This window comes from Meles meles, chromosome 9 (assembly GCF_922984935.1).
Source record: "Meles meles chromosome 9, mMelMel3.1 paternal haplotype, whole genome shotgun sequence".
NCBI classification, from domain to species: domain Eukaryota; kingdom Metazoa; phylum Chordata; class Mammalia; order Carnivora; family Mustelidae; genus Meles; species Meles meles.
Window position 1 is genome coordinate 29,093,341 of NC_060074.1, and position 26,979 is coordinate 29,120,319.

General features: G+C 49.1%; 1 protein-coding gene across 2 annotated transcripts; it reads left to right on the forward strand.

Annotated features, from left to right (window-relative positions):
* Positions 1 to 4,292: 4,292 nt before the first annotated feature.
* On the forward strand, positions 4,293 to 26,899 carry PLCD4 (phospholipase C delta 4). 2 transcript variants are annotated; one of them, XM_046019186.1, is made up of 16 exons: positions 4,293 to 4,515; positions 9,184 to 9,239; positions 9,389 to 9,547; positions 10,890 to 11,118; positions 12,247 to 12,376; positions 12,946 to 13,177; positions 16,916 to 17,117; positions 18,382 to 18,526; positions 19,202 to 19,354; positions 21,949 to 22,143; positions 23,480 to 23,636; positions 23,937 to 24,053; positions 24,272 to 24,444; positions 24,979 to 25,114; positions 25,498 to 25,647; positions 25,733 to 26,899. In XM_046019186.1, exons 2-16 carry the CDS (start codon positions 9,218 to 9,220, stop codon positions 25,837 to 25,839), a joined length of 2,307 nt encoding a protein of 768 aa, XP_045875142.1. In that variant the 5' UTR covers positions 4,293 to 4,515; positions 9,184 to 9,217; the 3' UTR covers positions 25,840 to 26,899. The 2 variants fall into 2 exon arrangements, with proteins under 2 accessions (XP_045875142.1, XP_045875141.1); XM_046019185.1 differs by having other exon boundaries at positions 23,480 to 24,053.
* Positions 26,900 to 26,979: the final 80 nt, after the last annotated feature.

The window sequence follows — 26,979 nt, forward strand, 5'->3', positions numbered from 1 at the left end:
TCAATTACGTGTTTCTAAATAACAAGGAATTTCAAAAATATAACAGGGTACCTGGCTAGTTCTTTTTGGAAGAGTGTATGGCTTTGATCTCTGGGTGGTGAGTTTGAGCCCCATGTTGGATGTAGAGATTACTTGGGGAAAAAGGAGGGGGGCACCTAGGTGGCTCAGTGGGTTAAAAGACTCTGACTTTCTTTGGCTCAAATCATGATCCCAGTGACCTGGGATCAAGCCCCGCATCAGGCTCTCTGCTCAGCGGGCAGCCTGCTTCCCTTCCTCTCTCTCTGCCTGCCTCTCTGCCTACTTCTGATCTCTGTCAAATAAAAAATAGCATAAGAAATCAAATAGCTCAAAATAGATACATTGAAAGATATGCAGAACTTTTACATTGAAAACAACAAAACACTCTTGAAAGAAACACCTACATAAATGAATGGAAAGATATATCATCTCCATGGATTAGAAAACAATATTGTAAGGATGCCAGTGTTCTCAAACTGATCTTCTGGTTACACTCAGCTCTAAGTAAAACCCCAGCAGGTTTATTTCTATGAAATCGATAAGCGGATTCTAAAATCTGTACAGAAATGCGAAGTGCCAGATAGCCAAGGCAATCTTATATAAGGACAAAAGTAGAGTCTCCATTCCCAGATGTGTTCCTTTAACTTTCAGCCTTTTTTGTTGTTTAGATTTATGCAGCAGTTTATTTTTTAACAACTTTTTGTAGACATGCATCTTACAAATAGCACATAACTGTATTTCATTTCCTGACCTTTTCTGAAGGTTTCATCTCAGTGTGCAATATTACACCGTTTGTATTTTTTATTCTAATTGCATCATCTTATTCTCTGATTTAATACCTCCTTGTTCCCCTTCGCCTTTTCTATTTTTAATGTCAGAATTGAGGAATGGCTATATATTCTCTGGTCCTTTGAAGTTATGCATCCTGGCTTTTAATTCCACAAATGGTCTCATATTGATGATTTTTTAAGTGGAATTTAATATTTTGAGCTGCATTTTTGACCATGAAGAAGATGGGCCTTATTTAAGTTGACTGGCTTGGCTGCATAGACGGGGGAATTGGTCTCTGACTGTCTAGTCCTGAGAAACAAGATGTTTAGGGCATCTCCCTGTGTATGAGGAGGAGAGTCTAGGTTTGTCTGCGTGGCAGACGGAGAGGACAGTGTTTAGGTCTCCCTCTTTGCCAGCTGCCCCTTCATTTCAATTTAGGGCTTCTGGGCCTTTCCTGGGCATGGTTCCCAGAAAATCCCTCTGCTGCTGCTGCCCTGATCAAGTTTCTGGGTCTGTTAATAATAGACAACAGCGGGGGAAGGGCCAGGATCATTATGGAAATAGGAACAACCAAACTACATGGACAGTTCCTGTACCAGCCCCCCACTCCAACCTGTCTGTCTGCTCCCTCCCTAAATCTAAAGATCACCCTGCAGCGGGCATGTCAGCCACTCTTTGGAGCCATTTCTAACTTTGTAAAGGTTTCCCAAGTGCCTGCCCCCCAAAATCAGAACGCATGATCTGAGGAGGATGGGTATGTTTATGAGAACACTGAAAAGGAATATTTAAGATCTGAACTCTCCCAGAAAATCCAGGAAGAATGAAAATTCCTTACCGAGCCCCAGAGGGAAGGAAGTTTGGCAGCAATTAGGTGAGGCAAATAGAGGCAAAGCATACATATAATCCCGGAGTGTAGAAGGCGTGAGCAATGTGAGGGAGAAGTGTGGAAAACTAAGGGCATGATGATGTTAGGGGAGACAAAATGGGAGAGGAAGATGGGCTCTATTAAATAAAACGTGAAGTCAGCGCCATTTAAATTTTGATGCCCCCTAATCTTTCTATTCCCCACGAATGGCCTCCCTCTTCAGCCTCCCCTCGCTGCATACTCTACTTCCTTAATCAAAACCTGCTCTCAGGCACCTGGCCGGCTCAGGCAAAAGAGCATGGAACTCTTGATCTCAGGGTTGCAAGTTCAAGCACCATAGTGGGTAGAGAGATTACTTAAGTAAATAAACTTTTAAAAAACAATCACAGGGGCGCCTGGGTGGCTCAGTGGGTTAAGCCGCTGCCTTCGGCTCAGGTCATGATCTCAGGGTCCTGGGATCGAGTCCCTCATCGGGCTCTCTGCTCAGCAGGGAGCCTGCTTCCCTCTCTCTCACTCTGTCTACTTGTGATCTCTCTCTGTCAAATAGGTAAATAAAATCTTAAAAAAAAAACAACATTAAAAAAAAACAATCACAAACAAAAAACTCTGCTCTCAGGAAAATATGGAAACTCAACCAGTGAATTGTGGAAAACCAATAAAACTTCAGAAAGTACCAGTTGTAAAAATCGGAAACCCTCTTGTAAAATATAACACAGATACAGAAAAATAGGTAAAATGTATAGTTGGGGTACCTGGCTGGCTCAGTTGGTGGAGCATGCAATTCTTGACCTCAGGGATGCAAGTTCGAGCCCCACGTTGGGTGAAGAGATGACTTTAAAAAAAAAACAAAACTACTGGAGCACCTGGTGGCTCCGTTGGTTGGGCTGTCAATTCTTTTTTTTTTTTTTTTAAGATTTTCATTCATTTATTTGACAGAGATCACAAGTAGGCAGAGAGACAGGCAGAGAGAGGAGGAGGGGAAGCAGGCTCCCCACTGAGCAGAGAGCCTGATGCAGGCTCGATGCTAGAACCCTAGGATCATGACCTGAGGTGAAGGCAGAGGCTATAACCCACTGAGCCACCCAGGTGCCCCTGGGCCATCAATTCTTGATTTCAGCCAGGATCATGATCTCAGGGTCACAAGATTGAGCCCCACATTGGGCTCCACACTGAGCATGGTGTCTGCTTGAGTTTCTCTTTCCCTCTCCTTCTGCCCCTCCCCCTCCTCCTGTGCACTCTCTAAGTAAACGAATAAATAAAATCATTTTAAAAGTTACTTTTAACAAAGAAAGGAAAATGTATAGCTGAATAAGTTACAAAGGGAAGACCCTCGTTACACCCGGGACTAGAAATTAGAACTTAGCCAGCTATGTGCCCGATCCTATCACAACTCTCCCTCCTCCCAGAAGTAACCACAATCCTGACATTTATGGTAATCACTTAGGAGGATTTTATTTTAATGGGACTAAAGGTTTAGCTATAAATAATCACTAATGGTCAAATATTAGGCACTCAAAGGGTGTTTGGGGAAGCCCAGAGTGGTAGCCAGATCTCAGCACACTTAAAATCGCATCATTTTGTACATTAGTTCCCTCTATGCCTAGATTAAAACACACCTCACTGGAAAGGAGGCACAGAAGTCCAAGTCCAGGGCTGTGCTCTGTGCGCTCAGCTGCCTAACTCCCGTCCACTGGGCCAGAAAGCTCCATATCCCACAGTCTTTCCAAGGCAGAGCAAAAGTAGGTCCCAGCTCACAGTGTTTGGGAGAGGGCCAGGGACTATTCGTCTCTGCTGCTGACATGTGAGCCTAGGACATTGCCAAGACTTCCCTGGGTCTTGGTCTCAGTGTATAGTACGGGCCATAATGAAGCCTTTTATGATCCTCTATAGTCCTCTCCTAACTTGCTCCCCTTTCCTCAATCTTGGTTTCTGTTTCAGCCACCTGCTCATTCACCTTGCAAGAAGCTCATCACCTTTCTTTCCCCCGGGTGTCTTTCCAATCTTGTGCCCCACTTTTTGCCCTTGATTCTTACAATACCATGGGTCCACATCCTCTCTACACACATCTTTATGAAGATATACACACGTCCTTGCACACTGGAGGTGCTGAACAAACGTTCCTAGAATGCATCCATGTAAATTGAAGGAATTGTTTCATGCACGAAGGTATATATTCCTTTAATACTTAGCGAATGCCCAAAGTATACAGAGATACTAACCTGTCCCTCTACCCTCTAGGATTCTTCTCTGCCCTTTCTCCTCAGGTGCCTCCTTCCCCGTCCTATTTCTTTTTTCCTTCCCCTGTACCACAGCTAGACCGAGTTCTCTGCAAGGCAGGATGCGGAGACACAGAAGCCGGCCGGTGGAACAGACACCCTGGAAAGGAGCCAGATGAAATAAGGGCAAAGACAGCTGTGTGACATTCAGGGAGAACCCGTGCAGAATGAAAAGCAGTGATTCACGGAGCGCTGCAACTCAGACACTCCTCTGGTTTCACTCTGAAATCTACTGCAGGATTGGGGTCAATGAAGGCTGGCATCAAGATGAAGGGCAGCCGGGCTTCTCCTCCTTTAATCCTTGTCTACCCACCCCTCCCCCAGTACTCCCTCCCATTGACCAGAGTCCTGGGCCTTTAAGAGTTGGAAGGGCTGGACTGAGGCGAGAGCTCATACCTCTCCCCTCCCTACTCCTTCCCTTTGGCTTCGAGTCTGCCAGTCACAGCAGCAAACTGCAGTAGAAAAGGGGAGGAAGCCAGCGAGCCAGCCAGCGAGAGAGGAGAGAGAGAGCCCAGCTGGGTTTCCTCGTCCCACAGGAGAGAGCATCGCACAGCTCACAGACACAGGATCACTCTCCTGCCCACGGTAAGGGGGTAAGGGCCCCGGAGGCTCTGACCAGCCTCTGCTCCCAACTCTGCCCTGCCTGAGTCCCTAACTCTGTCCTCCACATGCTTATCCCCACCCTGATTAAACTGTACCCTGGACTCCTTAGCCCTAACATGTCAGCAAGGCTCCCATGTTTTGGTTCTCTCTAGCCCTCTGATTTACAGTTTCCTCCTGACTGTGGCAGTCACCCCTTACACGGGGACCTCTTAGCTACCACTCAGAAGCGAGCCCCATCCTAGTAAAGGAAGATAGAGATTGGAGTAAGGATAGATTCATTAACAGAATGTTGAGGATTCCCGAAGACCCAAGGAAGATGATAGAGATTTCCTTAGAAAGAGCTGGGGTTTGAGCTCCGTACTTGTTCTTAGTCTGCTCCATGGGCCGGGACAGTTGGTTGGCATGGCCAAGGGCTGTGCTGGGAAAAGCACCTGCTTCTAGTCCTGATTTTGCCACACTAACCAGCTATGTGACTTTGGACAGCAGCTTCCTGATCTGTGATAGGAATTCAGGGTTTCCTAGACTTATGTGTGTCATAGGGGCTCTTTTTTTTTTTTTAAGATTTTATTTATTTATTTGACAGACAGATCACAAGTAGGCAGAGAGGCAGGCAAAACAGGCTCCCTGCTGAGCAGAGAGCCCGATGCGGGGCTCGAACCCAGGACCCTATGATCATGACCTGAGCAGAACGCAGAGGCTTTAACCCACTGAGCCACCCAGGCACCCCAGGGGTTCTTTTTTAAAATAAATATTCTGAGCTCCCTCCTAGCAAATTCTGATCCAGTAGATTTTGGGTGAGGCTAAGGAATCTCTATTTGAACTAGGATTTCAATATAGCCAGGAACTTAGATGAGTTATGAATACAAGAGTCTTCAAGTTTAACCTTCTGAAGGCTACCTATGACCGAAGCCATTCTGTCTTCTTTATATGGATGAGGTCACCCAATAATCCTGCTCAGAAGCAAGAGAGTAGACATAATGATTCTCTTCCTTCCTGCCCCTTCAGAGAACCCTGAGACACCTCGAATTTCACCATAATGTCATTGGCACTATTGGCAACTCTGCCAAGGTCCATCTCTTACAGCCACCTGTAAGTTGAGGACCAAATCTTACTGGGCAGCCCCGGCCACTTCCCATCTTACTTTGTGTCTTTTCTCTCATGTGTTTCATAGAGGTTATCATCTGTGTCCTTGAGGATCTCCACATTCGCGTCTAGGAGTAAACAGTTAAGACCCAACCTCGTATTCTCAGTCTTCATCCTCTGCCCCTCACCTCTTGCTCCCACTCCCAGTCCTTTGTTCCTTCTCTCCCCACTGCACCTGCATCACCGTCCTTCCCATCCTACCTTCAGACACCGGAGGCAACACCAAGACCTAGAACACCTGGGTTCTAAGTTACATTCTCTGGACAGTGTGTTCAGTCTGTCTCCTAGGATACGGGGGAAGTGAGGCTGAGGGCAGGGGTGTGCTTCTGTGGGTCCTTCTCCTTCCTGGATCTCGGGCTCAAAATCCCCACAGAGAACGAGAACCCGACCTATTGGGAATTAGAGAAGAAAGAAAAAGAGGAAGAGGTGAGGGAAGAAGGAGTGGGGAGAAGGATAAGGAGTGGAGAGCACAGAGAGGCTGACAAGTGAGCAAGTAGAGGGAGATGGGATCAGGAGAGAAGAGTGAGCTGGGAGAAAGAAAAAGAAAGGCACCAGGATGGGGAAAGGAGAGAAATGGGAAGAGAGAAGAGAAAGGCTATCAAGTGGGACATGGTGGGGGCCGAGAATGACAGAGGCGGGGAGGTAAATTATCCATGTCCCTTGTTGGTTCTTAGCCCTGCTCTAACCGGCTTTCTAAGTTTTCCTTTGGAAAGAAAGGATTTTCCTTTTTTTTTTTTTTTTTTACGGTTTATTTATTTATTTTAGATAGAGCAGGAGGAGGGGCAAAGGAAGAGGGAGAGACTGGATATCAAGAAGACTCTGTGCTGAGCACGAAGCTTGATGTAGGGCTCGATCCCACAAGCATGAGATCATGACCTGAGCTGAAACCAAGAGTCAGGCATGCAACAGACTGAGCCACCCAGGGGCTCCTAGAGAAAACCCTTTCTAAGGGCCGGGCCTTGCTGAGATCTCTGAGCTAGTCACAAGGAACCGTGGTTCTGGTCCCACTTCCATCACATAATTCCTTCAATGGCTCTGGCACTTCAGCTAATCTTTCTAGCCCTTCTGTATAAAACGAAGCCCAAGTCTGACATTTTGTGTCTCCCTGAGTTGAAATCAGCCATCATATGGCCACGTGTCCCCTGGATCTAGGTTTAAAATAGTGAGTCAGGAATGGGAGGAGGATTAGAAGAGCACGTACCCAGCACTAGGCTTGGAAAAGTTTGGCAAGGATAAAATAATTTTCGAAGGCTTGTTTGAGAGGAGATAGGCTCCAAAATAGGGGTGTCCTGGCACTTGAGCGGAGGTGTCCCATGTTGCAGGACACAATTGTGAGGTTCCTGGGTCCAGGTATAGGGGAAGGGAATTCTGTCTTCTCCCAGAGCCGAGATCCACCCCATCCCACGGTCCCTATGCCCCAGACGTGGGAGCTGAAATTCAAAGAGTAGATAAAGCAGGTTGTTGGCAAGAGGGACCAGAATCCCAGGCTTCCCCCTTCCTCTGGATTCTGGGGACCTGAGATACTTAGGAGAGACCTGTTATTTCTGTCCTCATCCAGTTTTTGCGAGCTTTGGTCACCAAGCTACATCACCAGTCCGAAACGGGGAGCTGCATTTCTGCCTCTCATGAAGCACTCTGGGGCCCTTCATCCATCCAGAGGCGGCTTCTGGTCTCACCCAGGCTCATTATATTCAGCCTCAGCCAGCAAACCTTGGCTTTTTGGAACTGTGGCAGGGTTCTCTCTCTCCTGAGGGCTGCCTTGAGTTATCTTTCCCACTTAGGTACAGACTGGCTCCCAACCTTCCCTTCTCGCTCTGGGCACCTGTGTATTTGCTATTCCTTTGAAAGCCTTCTCTAGGTCCTCCAGTCAGGGGAACTGTGTTTTTAGTGACCCCTACTTTCCTCCTAAAGATTTAGCCACCCCTGGGTGACTTGATAGGCTCTTCCAGCTAAAGAGATGCTGTGTGACCCCAGACAGGTCACACCACATTTCTGGACTTCCCGCTTTTCATTTGTGAGACCCAGGGAGTTGAGCCACACCGTGTTCTAAGAGAGCACCAACTGAATGATGACTTTAGAAATGTTTTTCGTGCTTTAGATGCTCACCGTTGTCAAAATGTAAACTTATCCATTAAAAAACACAGCATCTCTATTCAAGTGCCGTTCCTCTGCTTATGCAAAGCATAGAGCTTTATGTTTCTTGCGCTTTGCTTCGTCCAGAATGATTTGGTCAAGAGTTGAGGATTTCCTAGAGGGCACAGCTCAAATCAATGTGGCTACATATCGAGCTTTCTGGCTCTTTTTTAAAGATTAATTAATTAACTAATTAATTTATGACTGGGTGAGAGAGAGAGTGCGCACAAGCTGGGGGAAGGCAGAGGGAAAGGGAGAAGCAGGCACCCCACTGAGCATAGAGCCCAACGAAGGGCTCTATCCTAGGACTCCAGGATCATGACCCCAGATGAAAGCAGACGTTTAACCAATGGAGCCACCCAGGTGTCCCCTCTTTTGCCCTTTCGAGAGCAGTTTGTTGTTACCTACTAGGGCAACTTAACCAGGTCCTAAAGGAGCATGTATCTTAATGAGGGCTCTCTTCTTCAGGAGGCAGAGAAAACTTGAAAATGCATTTATTTCTAAGACTATGTAGCTCACCCGGTCCGTTAAGCTGTTGGGAACAACTGTTAGGCTAAGGCGTGTAAAGTGTGGGAAGGCAGAAGAAGGTGGCTTGTGTAGCAAGTATGGCACAAGGGGTCACTTTAGAGGCCAAAGCAGCACTCTGCCTTGGCCCCTCTGGTGCCAGGGGTTGGAGGGGGGATCTGCAAGTGACCAGGGAGAGGGCTTCCTAGATACAGCAGCTGGGGTGAGTCCCCGTGGAGAAGAGAAGGCTAGGATATAGAGAGATTCCACGTTCTGAAAGGGGGCAGCCAGCAAGATGGTGATCCCTAATAATCGGGAGCTGAGGGGTGACTCTGGGGTTTTGGGCAGAAAGCCCTGTTACAACCCTCTGTGGAGATGACTATGCAAAAGAGCAGACACTGTGGGATCAGACATTTGGTTTTAAATTCTGAATCCTTATGTGATCTGATGCAAGTTTTGTAGCCCCTCTAAGCCTCAAAGTCATCAGACTCAAACTAGACGTACAAAAGAGCTAAAGACTATGTGGATGGGGGTGCCTGGGTGGCTCAGTCGATTAAGTGTCTGCCTTCAGCTCAGGTCATGATCCCAGGGTCCTGGGTTTGAGCCCCATATAAGGCTCCCTGCTCAATGGGGAGTCTGCTTCTCCCCCTCCCTCTGCTTTTCCCCCTGGTTGTTCTCTCTCTCTCTTTCTCTCTCTCTCTGTCAAATAAATAAACAAAATATTTTTTTAAAAAAAGAGTAGGTGGGTGAAGCTCCTGGCTCCTCATGGGCCGTCAGAATGCACAGGTTTCCTTCTCTTCCTCCTTTGATCTCTTATTCTAAGATCCCCAGTATGAACGCAGAACCCTTTGTTCCTCCTTGCTCTTCCAGGTGACTCCAGCACCAGCTGGTGGAGCAGTGGGTGATGGCGTCTCTGATGCAAGGCCGTGAGTACTCCAGTGGGAGAGGAGGCTTTCAGGAGACCGCCCAGGGATGGGGAGGCGGGGAGGAGTCTGGACCCCTGGTCAAGAACGCCTTCTGGGCCCTCTACCCTTCCCGCCGGCTGTCCAGCCAGCTCCTTCTTTTCCTGGCCCAGGGCTGCCCATCAGTGAAGACTTACTGCTGATGCAGAAAGGCACGCTGATGCGCAAGGTGAGGTCCAAAAGCTGGAAGAAGCTAAGATACTTCAGACTTCAGGATGATGGCATGACAGTCTGGCACGCCAGGCAGGCGGGAGGCACTGCCAAGCCCACCTGTGAGTCATGTGGATAGCTTGGCACGGGTGCGGGGTGGGGGAGCAGGTGGGAATCGGACCCTAAAGAGCCCAGCGGCTTGAGAGCAGGGGAGGGATGAGGGTCCTATGCTGTGTCCTCATGCTGTCCCTCTTACATTTACCTCTGAGCCTGTAGAGTGGGAATTGCAATAGTACTTGCCTCTTAAAGCTATTTATGAAAATTCAATCCATTATTGCACATAAAAGTCTTAGGGGGGTTCTGGCTCATAATAAGGCTCAGTAAGTCCTAGGTTCTGTTTTATTATCATTATAGTGAGAGCATGATCTCATGCATCAGACTGCCCGGATCAAAGCTCTGGCTCGGCCACTTTCTAGCTGAGTGGCTTTGGACAAGTTACATTAAGCTTTGGTTTCCTCATCTGCAAAATGAGGACTGAACGGTTCCTGCCTAGAAGGGACTCGGCAAGTTAATGTACAAAGTGCCTAACGTGTCACCTGAAGCCAGGATGCCTTTCACAAGTTAGCCATTATGATGAGTATTATTTTTTAAAGCTTTTATTTATTTATTTGAGAGAGCACAAGTAGGGGAGCAGCAGGCAGAGGGAGAGGGAGAAGCAGGCTCCCCTTGGAGCAGGGAGCCCAAGGTGGCGCTCGATCCCAGGACCCCCAAATCATGACCTGAGCCAAAAGCACATGCTTAACTGACTGAGTCACCTAGGCACCCCTATGGTGAATATTTTTAAATATCATAAATGCAGCACAACCATGTGTATCCTCTTGACCAGATGCTTTATGCCCCCTCTAAAGATATGATCACAGGACACATCTGAGACAGTCCGTTTTAGAGACACAATCAAAGCTCACGAGCCACAGCACCCCCCAGCTGAGGAAAGGGGGTGGAAGAATTTCTCTGGCTCTTTCCTAGACATCTGGAAAGAGGAGGCCCTCAAGCCTGGAACAGGGACATTGAACTTGGACGTACCATGCTTTGATGTAACCGCTTCTACCTTTAAGTGTGTTTCCATCCATCAGCCACACCAGGGGTCACCAGGTGGACTGGCCATAGATGGGACCATCCCTTATTTCAGACGAGGGTGCTGAGGGGTTAAGTCATTTTGGTCTGTGTCACACTGCCAGCTGCTGTCCTGAAGCCAGGTCTTGCCCCACCCAGCACAGGCCCCTTGCCAGGCTGCCTCTGAGCATGGCAGTGACTCACGGGGAACCTGAATCCCAGAGATCTGCCTCTCCCTGTACTCTGTCTTTAGGGATTTCATCCTGTGGAGGTTGGGGCTCCTCCGACCCTTCACCCCTGCAATTTGGCAGACTCTTGTCCCCTGTGTCCTCCCCGTTTCCTCCCTGGCAGTCTCGATTTCTGATGTGGAGAGCGTGCGGGAGGGCCAGGAGTCTGAGCTGCTGCGCAGCCTGGCAGAGGAGCTCCCCCTGGAGCAGGGCTTCACCATCGTCTTCCACGGCCGCCGCTCCAACCTGGACCTGGTGGCCAACAGCGCCGAGGAGGCCAAGATATGGATGCAGGGACTGCAGCTTCTGGTTGACTTTGTCACTGGCATGGACCAACAGGAGCGGCTGGACCAGTATCGGCAGGATGGAGTCAGAGTGGGGGGCTGGGGGTCACTGAAAGAGCCAGATGCCACAAGGCTAGAGACAGGCAGGGGTGCACTGCACTGGGCAGGGGGTGGCTAAGAATCTGGATGGGGTGGGCAAGGACAGCTCAGGCCACTGTGAGGCAGAGGACATCAAAGGCGTAATGGAGGCTTGGGATGCCAAAGGCATAACCAGGCAGAGGATGGGCAGAAATCCGGACTTTCGGGATGGGTGGAAGGGACGTGAGAGGCAAAGGACCCAACAAGGTGCTGATCTTGAGAGCTGAGCAGAAGATCCCAGTGGCATGAACTACGCCAGGACTAGGAAGCGGAACTTCATGGTGTTGACTCATTCAGGCTTCCTAGATTGTATTCACCTTCCATGCTAGGTCTTTCATTCATTTTTTTGTTCCTTCCTTCCTTCCTTCATTCATTCATTCACTGTCTATGAAGCAGAAGGTATTAGGCACTGCACTGTGCCAGGCTTTAGGGATGAAAAGATGAATGAGACTCAGGCATTTAGTCGGTGGAGAAAAGGGATTTGTGTAAATCACTTAAGTACCCTGGAAGTGAACTTCCAGTGGACTGAAATTATTTGTGGGTATTCAAAGGAAGGAAAAACGTTTAATTCTAGCTGAGAGAGTTCTGGGAAAACGTCAGGGAGGAGGTTGCATGTGAGCTGAGCCTTGAAAAGGAATAGAACTTGAACATAAAGAAAGGAGGGAAGAAGGCTCTCCTGCCTGAGGGAATAGCATGAGGAAAGGCTCAGAGACACCAAAGGACAGGTGGGAGGACATTGAAGAGCAGGAGGGAGATTCTGGCTAAAGTACGGGGAAAAGAGAAGTGTGTTGAGAAGGCTGCGGGGGCGGCAGATCGTGGGGATGAAGACCTTCAATCTAGGTTAAAAAATTGGGGCTTCTTTCTGTAGGCAATAGGGAGGACCCTGCAGGCATCTGAGCCATGCAGGGACAAGATTATTCTGGAAGTTAATATGGCAAATGCACTGGCATGGAGGAGAGACTTGTAGCAAAGCTAGGGGAGACGATGTCAGTGGATGAACAGGCACACACACCTGCATACACAAACACACACCGTGCTTTGGCCTTGACTCCCACCTGGATGGCTGAGTGACTGGTTCCAGCGTGGAGATAAGAACCAGGATGGCCGGATGAGTTTCCAGGAAGTCCAGCGTTTACTGCACCTGATGAACATGAAAATGGACCAAGAATATGCCTTCCAGCTTTTCCAGGTGAGTCTTTTTTGGGGAAGGATCTTCAGAAGCCAGCCAAGGCCACGTTCTCACGCGGCCCAATGTAGGTGAGCCTATCCAGCATCACTCTTTATTGAATCTCTCCTATATGCCTTACCACTATGCCAGGTTCAATGGAGAGTGTAGGTCATGGTTCTTACCCTTCCATCTTCTGAGAAAGATGATGCCTAGTCTTATGAAGGGGGAACAACCATATGTTACTGTGTCAGATCTCAATGACCTCTCTGTCCATGACCAGAACTTCCTAGGTCCCTAGTCACAATGGAAAAGTCCCACTGGAATGTGAATGAAATAGGAAGAGGGATCTTTAGAACTTTTAGGCACTTGCTGGGGCATTTAACCCTTTCTAATTGAAATTTTTCTCTAGTAGCAAATGATGAGGCTGCCATTTTGTTTTTTACTTACCAAAGCGGCTTCTATGAACACAAAGTGTCAGGAGCCCTGGGAGAATTTTGTGGAAACATGTTTGTATCCACCTGTCAGCCAGATGGCCATACGATGTGCTCGTAAAAGGATTTTCCCACCATCCTCTAAACCCTCGCTTGCAGGCAGCAGACATGTCCGAGTCTGGGACTCTGGAGGGACAAGAGTTTGTAGAGTTCTATAAGGCTCTGACTAAGCGTACAGAGGTGCAAGAGCTGTTTGAAACCTTTTCGGCGGATGGGCAGAAGCTGACCCTGCTGGAATTTGTGGACTTCCTCCGAGAGGAGCAGAAAGAAGGAGAGCGAGCTTCTGACCTTGCTCTGGAACTCATCGACCGCTATGAGCCCTCAGATAGTGGTAAGAGGGTTAGGGCGGAGGGGTACTGGACATGGGCGAGGAGGGGGACCTTAGAAAGGTCCAGAGATAAGCCACCTTCTGCCTAACTCAGGGAAGACGTAGCCCCACCCCTACCTACCCCAGTCCCTGCACAAGCATCTTACCTCATTCAACCACTCCCAGGGAAGGAGAGCAGCAGTTTCCTGCCCAGATAAGACAGGAGTCTCCTCCATAGCACTGTATCCCTCAGAAGGAAGAACATTCCATAAGCTCCCTTTCCTCCACAGTGCTCATACTCCACTTTTAGAGTAAGTTTGTCCTGATGTTAACGTTTGCCCCCAGTGGAAAAAAAAGGTCCTTGGTCCTCTCCCTTTAGCTTCTTCTTAAGTGCCTGATTCCTTTTCTTACATCTCCCTTCATGGTTTCTGTTTGCTGTTTCTTTAAATGCTGGCTCCCTGCCCTTTCTTGGGCTTTCTCCAAATTCTCCAAGTGGTTCTGGAGTGGCTAAGCCCCTGGGCCAGGAAGCTAGTCAGTTCCGACTGAGGCGGATGAAGAGGAGGCCAGTCACCTAGCTTCACCAAGCACAGCTCAAATAGGCCCTCTCTGTCTTCAGCACTTTCTCCATTCCTTCGATAGACATCACCTTGCCCTCCATCCCCTTCAGAATGAGAGGAATTTACATTAATAATAAATGATTTACAAGGTACTTTCACATCACTTACTTCCTCTAGCCCTCACTATAATCTTGTAAATCGAAAGCATAATCCTTATTTAGCTTCTGCTGAGTATCCCATTAATGTGCTAACATTTCTACATGTCTTTTCTCTTCTCATCCTTCCAAGGACCAGTTGAAGTGGCTTCTGTTATTAAGTCAGTTGTGCCAAAGACCAAAACTCGGATTTAGAAAGGCCAAATGATTTGTTCAAAGCCAACAGCTAATGAGAGGAGGAATTGGGATTCAAACCTGGGTCACCTTACCTAATAGCTCTGTTGAGCATGAGAATTAGAGATGAGACGGATGAGAGGTGCCTGGGTGGCTCGGTGGGTTAAGCGTCTGCCTTCAGCTCAGGTCATGATCTCAGGGTCCTGGGATCTGAGTCAGGCTCCCCGCTCAACAGGGAGTCTATTTTTCCCTCTCCCTCCACTCTTCTCCCTCTGCTCCTCCCCCTACCCTTGTGCTTGTGCACTCGCTTACACACTCTCTCCCTCTCAAATAAATAAGTAAAATCTTTTTTACTTTGTTTATTTATTTGACACAGAGAGAGAGCACAAGGTAGGGGGAGCAGTAGGCAGAGGGAAAAGCAGGCTCTCCACAGAGCAGGGAGCCTGGTGTTGGGCTTGATCTCAGGACCAAGGAATCATGACCTGAACCAAAAGTAGACACTTAATGACTGAGCCATCCAGGTGCCCCAATATATAAAATCTTAAAAAGAGAGAGAGATGAGATGAATGAAAGCTGGACAATTGACCCACGTTTCCTAGGTCTCAACTCCCACTCCTTCCATTCATTCACTCATTCATTCACTCACTACTTCAGCTGATGCTTCTTGAGCCCCTGTCATGGGCCAGGACCTAGGCTTAGCCCATACAGCAGAAGGTCCGACAAGAACGCTGCCAGACAGAAAAGGTTGGAATCGCTGATTCCAGATTCTATGTCCGTGCTCAGGGAAGAAAGGGGGCCGTAAAGCAATCATTTCAGAAAAATAAATAGATGAGGAATGCATGAAGGTTAAGAAATAAGATCTTCTCTCTCCAGCGCAGGACCCAGTAGACATCAGTTACTTTTATTCTGCCGCGTGCCACTCTGGGTGGTGTCCCCTCCCCTGCACTCAGCTGTCAGGTACTATACTCTGGCTGTGCGGGTAGTCTCCTCCAGGGGACCTGGGCTCAAGGCCCCACTGTGCTTCTTACTAACTGAGTTATCCTGGCCAAGCTGCTTAACCCCGCAGAGGCTCGATTTTCTAATTTGTAAAACACTTGGTGACCAAATGAAATGACAGGCATGAAAGGCATCCGACAATGGTGGATTTACTCTCGCGAGTTAAGTCCTTACTGTTAAGAATGAAACTTCCTACCTGACTTCCAGCCATTCTCCACTATCTGTAGGCCTTGTCAAAGCTGGAGCAACGAAGCTGGGCATTGGGGTCGAGTGTTCCACCTTCCAAGGCCCCCCCACACCCTTGGCAGCAGTGTTCCCCTCAGTAAGACCGTGCAGTCCAGTGGGATGGGCATAGCTCAGACACCTGCCAGCCGGGGTTCGAATCCCAGTTCCTCCAGTTACTGGTTTTATTCCCTAACCTCCCTGGACAGATTCTATTCTATCTACCTCATCACGTTGGCGAGAGCATTCAGAGAGATGCTGCATGGGGTGTCCCGGGCACGGAGCAAGTGCTCGGTACTTGTCGCTATTGTTGGTATCATGGGTGAGGGCTATGGAAGGAGTGACAGGGCCCTGCCTTCAAAGGGCCTAACTCAGGCCCTTTGGGTGTATTATAGTCCAGGGGTATATCAGACAAACACTCTTCAAAACACCATATGGGAATTGATGCTAGGAAGAAACCCTCAGGTCATCGCTGGCAGTAGCTACACAGCCCAGGGAATGAAACACATGTACCATGGTTGCGTCGCTAAAAATCTTTGACTTTGTTGCTCTCTGGGCCTCAGTTTCCCCATATATAAAATTAGCCCTTTACACTGAATACAATGCTGCCCCTTACACTAATCATGAGCTCCATGTGACTATTTTTTTAAAGTTTTTAAAAAATATTTTATTTATTTATTTATTTGAGAGGGAGAGAGCACTTGAGTGCCGGCACTCACTTGAGCAGGGGGAAGAGCAGAGGAGGACAGGGAGGGACGAGCTGACTCCACACTGAGTGCAGAGCAGCCTGATATGGGGCTCAATCCCACAACCCCAAACTCATGACCTGAGCTGGGACCAGGAGCAGATGCTCAAGTGACTCAGCCATCCAAGTGCCCCTCTGTGTGACTATTTAAATTTAAATTAACAAGGTGCCGAGGTGACTGTCCGTGAAGCTTCCGCTCTTGATTTTGGCTCAGGTCATGATTTCAGGGTTGTGAGAACGAGCCCGGTGTTGGGCTCTGTGCTCAGGAGAGTCTGTTTGGGATGCTCTCTCCCCATCTCCCTCTGCTCCTCCCCACCCCCGCTCTTGCACACATGCACGCACATGCGTGTTCTATCTAAAAAAATGAATAAAATCTTAAAAATAATAAGATAAATTTAAATTATCTAAAATTGGGGCATCTGGCTGGTTCAGTCAGAAAAGCACATGACTCTTGATCTCGGGGTCATGAGTCTTAGCCCCACTTCGGGTATAGAGATTACTTCAATGAATAAGTAAGTAAAAACTTTCCAATATTTAATGAATTAATTAATTAAAATCAAAATTTTAAATTCACTTCTTCAGTCACACAGCCACATCTCAAGCGCTCGATAGCCACACATGTCTAGAGGCTAGTGTACTGGACCACACAGAAGAGAATGTCTCCATCACTGCAGAAAGTTCTATTGGCTACCACTGAACTAGAATGGTCTTCATGATTCTCCACGTGGCTTTAACTCTCCCTGAGTGGGGGGGATGATTGAAATGACAGATGGTGGGTGGAGCACATTTGGCATCTGGAGGCCGGGAGTGGATGCATCTGAAAGTCAGGACCCTGGAGAGGGGCGAAGTGAGGGCTGCGCTGGAGGGATGCTGGGATGCCCTCACTGTAGCCTTCCCCTACTCTGCACCTCAGGCAAATTGCGACACGTGCTGAGCATGGACGGTTTCCTCAACTACCTCTGCTCGAAGGACGGAGATATCTTCAACCCAACCTGCCTCCCAGTTTACCAGGATATGACTCAACCCCTGAACCACTACTACATCAATTCCTCTCACAATACCTACCTCGTGGGGGACCAGCTTTATGGCCAGAGCAGCATCGAGGGATACATACGGTGCGTGGGGAGCAAGGGGGAAGGGTTCCCGCTCATGAGAAGGGGCTATCTGTGCTGTCGGTGGATAACAGGGATGAAAAAGATGTTGTGGGGGGTTTGGGGCTGAGGACCCCTGGATTCCTGAGAGACTTGGAGGAGATGCTGAAGACTGACAGGAGGGTAGTACTGAAACTCTATGGGTAAATGGAGTTTCTTTTTCTTTCATAGGCTGTGAAACTCTCTTAGAACTCAGAGGTCCTGACAGATTTATTTTGAACAGATGAAGAAACTAGATGTTGCCTGGAAGGCAATAGAGCACAGAAGTTAGAAACATAGGTTCTGGAGTCAGACCATATGAAGTCAAATCCTAGCTGTCTCACTTGGTGCTCTTGTTCTAAGTATTTAACCTCTTTGGGCCTCAGTATCCCTATCTGTGATGGTAACAATGCCTATTCTGTCTGAGTTGTTGTGAGGATTAAATGAGATAATCCATGTGCTAATACCAAGAAGTGATCACTGCTTTTACAGTGATTAACCATGGATTGGATCCAAGAGTCAAGATAATCTTTATAGTGGCACCAACTGAACTAGCAGCTTCTAGTAACTAAAAGATGAGTGGAACATATTGTTTCTGCCCTAGAGCATCTAGTAGAGAAGATACAGTATAAATTTACTGAGAGTTTGAGGGGGATTGGCTGGCTAAGTCAGTACAGCATGCAACTATTGATCTTGGAGGTCATGAGTTCAAGCCCCACATTGGCCATAGAGCTTACTTTTTTTTTTTATTTGACAGAGAGCAAGAGATCACAAGTAGGCAGAGAGGCAGGCAGAGAGGGGGAAGCCGGCTCCCCACTGAGCAGAGAGCCTGATGTGGGACTGGATCCCAGGACCCCAAGACCATGACTTGAGCTGAAGGCAGAGGCTTAACCCACTGAGCCACCCAGGCACCCCCAAAGAGCTTATTTTAAAAAACAAACAAATTACCGAGAGGTTGACTAAGTGAGGTGTTGCAGAATGCCATACAACCAGAACACCAGAAGCATCACGAGGCAGTATGTGATGACTTGTTGAAGGAAGATCGTGAGTTGGGGAGGGTAGGGTGTGGAGGTAGTGTGAGCCATAGCAGTATCCCGGTGGACAGGGAAGGGTTCACGGAGATGTGGCTTGCAGGGGTCTTGGGGACTAAGTGCCAGTGAGCACTGTTCTCCCCAGAGTGGGGAGAGAGTCTCTAGACAGATGATAAGACCTTGATCTCTCTGTCCCTGGGGGCTTGGGGTTCTTGCAGGGCACTGAAGAGGGGGTGCCGCTGCGTGGAGGTGGATATATGGGATGGACCTAGCGGGGAACCTATTGTTTACCATGGACACACGCTGACCTCCCGCATCCCATTCAAAGATGTTGTGGCCACTGTGGCGCAGTACGCCTTCCAGGTAGGAGTCCCGGGATGGGCGTCCTGGAGAGGGAAGATGATCTGAGGGAAGAGTGGCTACCTCTGGATCTGGAAAAGGTAGATGGGTGCGGGGGAGGCTGTGTCAAATGGCAGAGACAGACAAGAGATTTTAACTGGGAAGCATCAGACAAATATTGAGAGATTATGAATAAGGGTTGGATGTGTCACTAGTCGTTAGTAGTCCTAGAGGTAATTGCTAGGGATCAGTGATTCTTCTAGTCACTGTCACCCTTATGCTTACAACTGACACAACACCCTAGACACTGACAACTGTCATCCATCTTGGAGAGGGTGGATAAGGAAATAGACGAAGTGGTGGGTAGGGCTGGGGGACAACAGGAGTCTGGAGACAAGAGTGTAACATGAACACATAATTAGGGGAATGGCCTAGCCTTCCCATTCTGAGCCTAAAAGCTCAAAGGTCCCAGAGGGACCTCGGCACAGCTGGTATAGGTCTGAGATTTGGGATCCCAACAGTGACTTTTAGATGTGGGGTGGGCCCCAGACCCAGCAAGACCTCCCTGATGCCCAGAACAGGGTCAGAGGGGTTTGGCAATCAGGGTACTCCGAGTGAGTCACCAGGGGAGGTCTAGAGAGGAAGGGAGGTTCCATATTTTGAACCTCTGGCTCTAGCATTCTCTCCCTTCCCCATCAGACATCAGAATATCCAGTCATCTTGTCCCTGGAGAACCACTGCAGCTGGGAGCAGCAGCAGGTCATGGCATACCATCTGACCGAGATCTTGGGGGAGCAGTTGCTGAGCACTACCTTGGATGGGCTGCTGCCCACTCAGCTCCCCTCGCCCGAGGTAGGCACCCTTGTCCACCAGCCCAGGCTCTGCCGTGGCTTCCATACTCTCCCATCCTTGCCCCTCCATGCCCTTCCTGTTCCCTCCTTCTCAGCCCTCCATGGGCCATCTTACTCTTGAATATCCTTGGAGACGATTTAAATTTTCCAAAAGTCCAATTGAAGGCAGAATGGTTGATAGGTTTTCTAAATTTTAAATCAATTATTTTCTTCTTATTTCCTTTTTCAGTGGAATGATCTTGATTTTTTTTCCTGATGGCTCATAGGTGTATATATATTTGCACTTCTAAGAACGCTTGGGGTCATTTTCTATACCCCTTTTATATGTCACATACAATAGATACTATGAATATCCTTTCATGTATAATTTTTTCCCTTTTAGTAGCTCTGTGGGATTCCATTTTCTGTTGTGAACCATTATTTATTTAACCAGTAAATAGTAAACATTCAGGTTATTGGTAATTTTTCACTTGTACATATAGCTTTGTCCATTTACTGCCGCCATTCTTCTTCTTTTAAGATTTCTTTATTTGAGGGGCACCTGAGTGGCTCAGTTGTTAAGTGACTACCTTCGGCTCAGGTCATGATCCCAGAGTCCTGGGATTGAGTCCTGGATCAGGCTCCCTGCTCAGTGGGAAGCCTACTTCTCCCTCTCCCACTCCTCCTGCTTGTGTTCCCTCTCTCACTGTATCTCTCTCTGTCAAATAAATAAACTCTTAAAATAAAAAAAAAAGATTTCGTTATTTGAGAGAAAGAGAGAGCACAAGCTTGCGGGGGGCGGGGTGGGTAGGGGCAGAGGGAGAGAATCTCAGACACCCTACTGAACATGGAGCCTCACACAGGGCTGGATCCCAGAACCCTGAGATCATGCCCTGAACCAAAATCAAGAGTTGGAGTTTAACCAACTGAGCCACCCAGACGCCCCATTCACTCTTTCTCTGAGATGGATTCCTAGAAGTACATTGCTGAGTTGAAGAGTACTTGTGTTGATATTTTGGTTATTACTGCCAAGCTGCACTCTGGAAAAAAGTACCAAATTGCACTCTGACCAACAGTGTAAGAGACGGACCACAAATAACTCCAGTAGTAAGATGATTTGCAGTGACAAATGTGGAAAAAAAAAAGTCATGTTTTTAAAAAAGAAAAGTCTAGGGCACCTGGGTATCTCAGTGGGTTAAGCCTCTGACTTCGGCTCAGGTCATGATCTCAGGGTCCTGGGATCGAGGCCCGCATTGGGCTCTCTGCTCAGTAGGAGCCTGCTTTCCCCTTTCTACCCACCTCTCTGTGTACTTGTGATCTCTCTCTGTGTCAAATAAATAAATAAAATCTTAAAAAAAAAAGTAAAAAGAAAAGTCTAGGGGTGCCTGGGTGACTCAGTGGGTTAAGCCTCTGCCTTCGCCTCAGGGCCTGATCTCGGGGTCCTAGGGTTGAACCCCGCATCGGGCTCTCTGCTCAGCAGGGAGCCTGCTTCCCCCTCTCTCTGCCTGCCTCTCTGACTTCTTGTGATCTCTCTGTCAAATAGACAAATAAAATATTTCAAAAAATAAGATAAAAAAGAAGAGTCTATATTTTCTTCTTTTGAATTAATAGATATGATTTACCCACTTTTATTGGGTTTTTTTTTTAAAGATTTTTTTTAATTTATTTGACAGGCAGAGATCACAAGTAGGCAAAGAGGCAGGCAGAGAGAGAGGAGGAAGCAGACTCCCTGCGGAGCAGAGAGCCCGATGTGGGGCTCGATCCCAGGACCCTGGGATCATGACCTGAGCTGAAGGCAGAGGCTTAACCCACTGAGCCACCCAGGCGCCCCTTTATTGGGGTTTATACTCTTTACCAGTATATAACAAGTTTTTAAATGTTAAAGACATTGATGCTTTGGGAAATTTCTGTTTTTGCGGCCTTTGCTTTTGGATCATAGTATCTTCTGCCGTATGGAGGATTTTAAGGTTTATGTAGTCAAACTGGACAGTCCTTTGTATGTCTTCTGAGTTATGGATGATAACAGGAGATGTCCTATTTCTTTTCTTTTCTTTCTCTTCTTTCTTTCTTTTTTTTTTTTTTTTTTTTGAGAGAAAGAGAGTGGGGGTTGGGGTGGCAGAGGGAGAAGGAGAGAATCTCAAGCAGACTCCTCACCAACACGGACCCCGACACGGCGCGATCTCATTACCCTGAGATCATGACCTGAGCCAAAACCAAGAGTCAAACACTTAACCAGCTGAGCCACTCAGGCACCCCTCTTCTCCTGTTTCTAAAGCCTTTCCCACTTTAAGATTATTCAAAAAGATTCTTCATTTTCTTCTAACACTCTTATGTCCTTCACATTTATATGTAACTTTTGAATATGGGCAGAATCTCTATGTGTCATATGTGAAGTATTTTTTATTTTGTGTTTTCCAGTTGGATAGAGATGTGGCAAGTTGGCTTAATGACAGGGAACCCCTACTGTATGTATCAGGCAGCCACCCCGTGGGGACTCTAGCCCACTCACATCTTCTGCCTTTGAGGTGGTCCTGTGAGAGCACTGGGAGCTTCAGGGCCCCCCCAGGAGGGTCCCAGAGCAGACAGGGAAATGAGCCCCTTCATTTCTATCTCCAGGAGCTTCGGAGGAAGATCCTGGTAAAGGGGAAGAAGTTAAGGACCCTTGAGGAGGATCTTGAGGAAGAAGAAGAGGAGGAAGAGCTAGAGTGTGAGCTGGAGAGGGAGCAGGAAGCCGACACAGAGCTGGAGGCCCAGCTGGAGTCTGAGTCCCCGGAGTTGAGCCCGCGCAGTAAGGACAAAAAGAAGGAGAAGGTGCGCCAGGAGGGTGGTCTTTCTGCTTTGGCATTTGGTCAGTCTGTATTGTAAATGGAGTTCATGTGTGGAGAGACCAGTGAGCCAGACAAGGTGGAGGGCCAAGGAGCAAAATGCCCCTTGCCCCCAGTGAAAGAAGTGTAACGAGGCACGCGTGGCATCACTATTTACTATCGTATGGAGAGAGATGGCAGTGGCTTTCCAACTTCTTTGGGCCACGGAATGGTTTGTGACTGAAATCGTACATGGGAGCTCTATGTACAAAAGGGATCGAAGCGGAGCCATCCCAGCTGAAGCACCCATTTGGTCTCTCCTGAGTCCCCCGTTGACTCTTGAGACATCTTTGTACTTCTTCTCAGTCTCTTTAAAGGCCAGTTTGAAAACCACCTGTGTGCGCGTGCATGCTTGCAAGTGTGTGTGTGTGTGAGAGAGAGAGGGATTGTGTACCCGCACTATTGAACTGGGGGCATAGGGCTTACTCAAGTGACTGCTGTGACCACATCTGAAATGGGCTTAGAGAAGGTTTCTTGGAAAAGGTGAGTCTGAGAAGGGGCCAGAAGTAGCCAAAAAAGAGGAGCAGAAAGAGTTAGGGAAGGTGAAGGCTCTGAGAAGCCTGTGTCCAAGTGGCCCAGCTCCCTCTGGGGAAGGGGTGCCATTGGTGGGACAGCCAAGATCCTGGTTAGAAGTCTGCCTTTCTCGTTCTCATGCTCTTCCTTCACTTAGCTAACTTCTAGCTTATCCTGTCCTCTCCGGGGTTGTGGTGTCTAGCCTGCTACCATGTCCAGGGAAGGAAATGGGAATTTAGGAGAAAAATGTAGAGATATTATTCTGGGACCCTCACATCCTTCCGGTGTGACTTCCCTGGCCATTTGCATACCTCGACATAACTGTCTGGGTTCATTAGCATTTTGACCAAAATATACTATTCATGGTTTTTTAAAAGGTGAGAGGTAAGGAGGACACCTCTCTGCTTCAAAATAATCATCAAAAACCTGTTACCCAGAAAGTAACAGTAGAGCAGACCCTTTAAGCCCAGAGGCTGAAACCGATCCCATCAAGTTTCAAAGGACCGCCTTTATTCCCATTCCCATCCCCAGGTTGTGATGTGTCCGCTGTTTTGTCCGCCTGTCTGTTGTGAGGTTATGGTTCAGGCTCCTATTTCCAAGGCTGGGTCCCTTCTCTTTTCCAAGCAGGTGAGGCAGGAGGGAGACCGCAAAGGGGAGGCAGTGGGCAGAGACTTAGGTTGGATGGGGAAATTCAGATCCTGGCCATCGGCTCTTCTCTCGGCTCGCTGAAGGTTCAATTCCATCTTCCTCTCTGTTTTCTCCTCTTCCAGAAATCCAAACCCATCTTGTGTCCATCCCTCTCTGCCCTCGTTGTCTACTTGAAGTCTGTCTCATTCCACAGCTTCACTCATTCGAGGGAGCACTACCGCTTCTATGAGACCTCCTCTTTCTCTGAAGCCAAGGCCAGAAGCCTCATCAAGGAGGCCGGTCAGGACCAAAAGGGAGAGCCAGGGAGGGAATTGGGATGGGTAGGGTCAGGCTGCTGGGCAGGAGGACGAGTCCCAAGAAAGAGGACCAAGGGACTAAGGAGGGATGAGGGAGCCAAACGACTCCTCAGAGCACGCACTGGGACAGGAGCTCTGAGCAGCGGGCTCAAGGGTCTAGGGGGAGGAGAGCTGGCCTCAGGAGATGCTGGGGATGAAAGTGAAGTGGGTAGGCAGTGTACCCGAGGCCAGGGAAGTGGAGAGATCCCCCCATCGCCATCTACCTACTATACCCTCTATGCAGGTAACGAGTTTGTGCAACACAACGCCTGGCAGCTAAGCCGTGTGTACCCCAGCGGCCTGAGGACAGATTCGTCCAACTACAACCCCCAGGAACTCTGGAATGCTGGCTGCCAGATGGGTGAGGGGGCAGCAGCAACAGCAGGGAGGTTACATGCCCCAGGGGCCGGCCAGGAGGATCAGGGAATGCTTGAAGGGTGCTGGGCTGAGAGAGACACGATCTATGGAGGGTGTTCCAGCAGGCCCTAGTACACCCAATCCATCTCCTTCATTCCCTGAAAGAGGGACTAGAGGGCTCCTGAAACGTATGCTTCCCTCCCTTTCTCCTGGGACCCACAGTGGCCATGAACGTGCAGACTGCGGGGCTGGAGATGGACATCTGTGATGGGTTCTTCCGCCAGAACGGTGGCTGTGGCTACGTGCTGAAGCCCGACTTCCTGCGTGATGCCCAGAGCTCCTTCCACCCTGAGCGGCCCATCAGCCCTTTCAAGGCCCAGACCCTCCTAATCCAGGTACTGTGGTGAGCAAAACCGTGGGAAAGAACCTGGGGTGGCCAGGATGGAAGCAGGGGGCTGAGGCAGCGGGGCCTGGTAGGGACGCAGCAGGTGAAGAACACCTCAGGAGAGGCAGGCGAGCCCGTGCATGGTGGGGATTTGGGAACCAGCTGCCTAGGTTCGAACCTGCTCACTACTCGTGTAACTCTGGGCAAGTTCCTGAACCCCAGGCTCCTCCCCTGCCAAATGGGAGGAATGCTAGTCCCCCTCACAGGGTTGCTGTGATAGGTAATCCAAAAGTACCCACGGCAATGCCTGGGGCCAAGTTAGGGCCCGAAAGGGTTTGCTGAACCTACGTTCTTTCAGACCTCGTTCAATTTCTACTGTGGTGGATTTTAAATCGCACATAGGTTACTAGAGGAGCATGTATTACTCAAAGCCAGAGGCTAGAGCGCCCCCCCCCCCCCCCCACTATTCCTGGCGGTGTAAGAGCGAGCTGGAGTGGGGCTGAGCTGAACAGGAACCAGTGAGTTTCCAGAGTCCTGCTTGCAGGTCATCAGTGGGCAGCAACTCCCCAAGGAGGACACGAGTAAAGAGAGGTCCATCGTGGATCCACTGGTGAGAGTGGAGATCTTTGGCGTCCGCCCAGACAAAAGCCGGCAAGAGACCAGCTACGTGGAGAACAATGGTGAGGCTGGGTGGTGCTGGGCAGGGGAGGGGGGTGGTGGTGGGAGTCAGGTGGGAGGAAGGTGGCTGTTTCCCTACCGCACAGTCCTCCATGAAACACAGTCCCTGTCCCCACCCCCTCCCACCTCCATGGGAGGCATCATGTAATAGGACAAAGAATAAGGGCTTGGATGTCTTCGATCTGAATCCTGGTCCCTTACTTGCAAGTTCTGGTGACCTGGGCAAATTGCTTATCCGCTCTGGGCCGCAATCTCCTCACCGAAGATAAAATGCTTATCTTCGGGAAAATTGCTAGAGCACAAGGGAAGCGACCCAGGACGCGCCTAAAGCAAAGAACCAGCAAGGTCTCTTCCTTCACTTCCTTTCTCCTCCACCCTGCCCCAGGGTTTAATCCATACTGGGGGCAGACGTTGAGCTTCCAGGTCCTGGTGCCCCAGCTGGCCCTGCTGCGTTTTGTGGTCGAGGACTACAACCGGAAATCCCGAAATGACTTTATCGGGCAGTACACGGTGCCTTGGAGCTGCATGCAGCAAGGTGGGCTGGTCCTCCCATCCTCCCACCTCTGCCACTGCCACCCTCGCCCCCACTGCCCTTTAACGCCCTCCTCCCCTCTCTGCAGGCTACCGCCACGTACACCTGCTCTCCAAGGATGGCATCAGCCTCCACCCGGCTTCCATCTTCGTGCATATCAGCATCCGGGAAGGGCTGGAGGGGGATGAATCCTAAAGTGGGCCCTTTTTGGGAAGGGTGGGTACACTGGCTTGAGATGGTAAGAAAAACCTGGAAGGACGCTCCCGAAAGCAAAAAGAGGTGGTGAAAACCATAGTTTTGGACTGTGCATTCCTAAGCACAAAAATTACCTCACTCTTCCTAACAAGCACACCTAAGGCCTGATTTTTCACTCTCTTCCCTTTCTTCACTTCTCCATGTCTGCGGTATCGTTTCTGTCCCCTTCCTTCACATACTCTCTACTGGACTTTCTTCTTTCCTCTTGCCATAGGCTCAATGCCCTGCTCAGATCTAGGACTAATCTCTCTCGTCGGCCCTGGCCCGAAGGCTGGCTGAGGCTGGACAGCCCGAGAGGGGCCTGGACCAGAGGGACGCAAAGAGGCATTACTCCCTCCACCCGAATCGCCTCAAAGCCCAGAGCCAAGGGAAAGATAAATCGAGCCTCAAGGCTCCCCAGGCAAAGGTTGGGGGAGGACGGTAGACCCCCAAGACCATACTACGACTCGTGAGAGAACACTGCACAGCCCCGAGTCCCCACTGGATTGCTCTCCCCTCTCCCCACCTGTAATAATAGAGCTTTTCTACCCAGTTCGGCTTGAGTATGGTCTGTTGCTGGGCAAGAAGAGGAGCCATGAAGCTTGGGGGACACTTGGGGAGACAGGTGGGGCAGGGAAGGGGTGGAAAAATAAGTTTCCAGCCCCTCCCCACCGCGCATGTGCTACGAAGAAGGGTACAGAAAAAGTATGGCCTCCAAGGATGAAAGGAGGAGACAAAGGGTTAGATGATCCACACCCTCCCGAGAGTTTGCCTGGAATAGTTCCGATTTATGCCTACCACCCCACTATAATTATTAAAAGTACCCTTTGTCATTTCCCCAGTGTGTCACAGTTTCAATGATTAAGCATACGGTCACTGTGAGGAACTCATGGAATTCTGGATTAAAGAGTCTCAGTGCCCCCTTCCCTCAAGTCCTGCACCTTTCCCACTGTCTTGTGATTTAACTCCTGTGCAGCTGCGGAGCCAGGCTGAGAATGGAGGCAGAGGATGGAGGCCGAATTAAACCTACTTCCAGGGGGAGGCTGACTGCGCGGCCTACAAGTAGACCTCGGGGCTCAGAAATAAGGAGCAGGGCAAGGG

Excerpts from the sequence above, each read along its gene's own strand:
- PLCD4 (XM_046019185.1), top strand. The coding sequence starts at position 9,218 with ATGGCGTCTCTGATGCAAGGCC. Across the intron at positions 9,548-10,889 it reads AGGCACTGCCAAGCCCACCT|TCTCGATTTCTGATGTGGAG; the intron begins GTGAGTCATGTG and ends CCTCCCTGGCAG. Across the intron at positions 18,527-19,201 it reads TGGCGCAGTACGCCTTCCAG|ACATCAGAATATCCAGTCAT; the intron begins GTAGGAGTCCCG and ends CTTCCCCATCAG.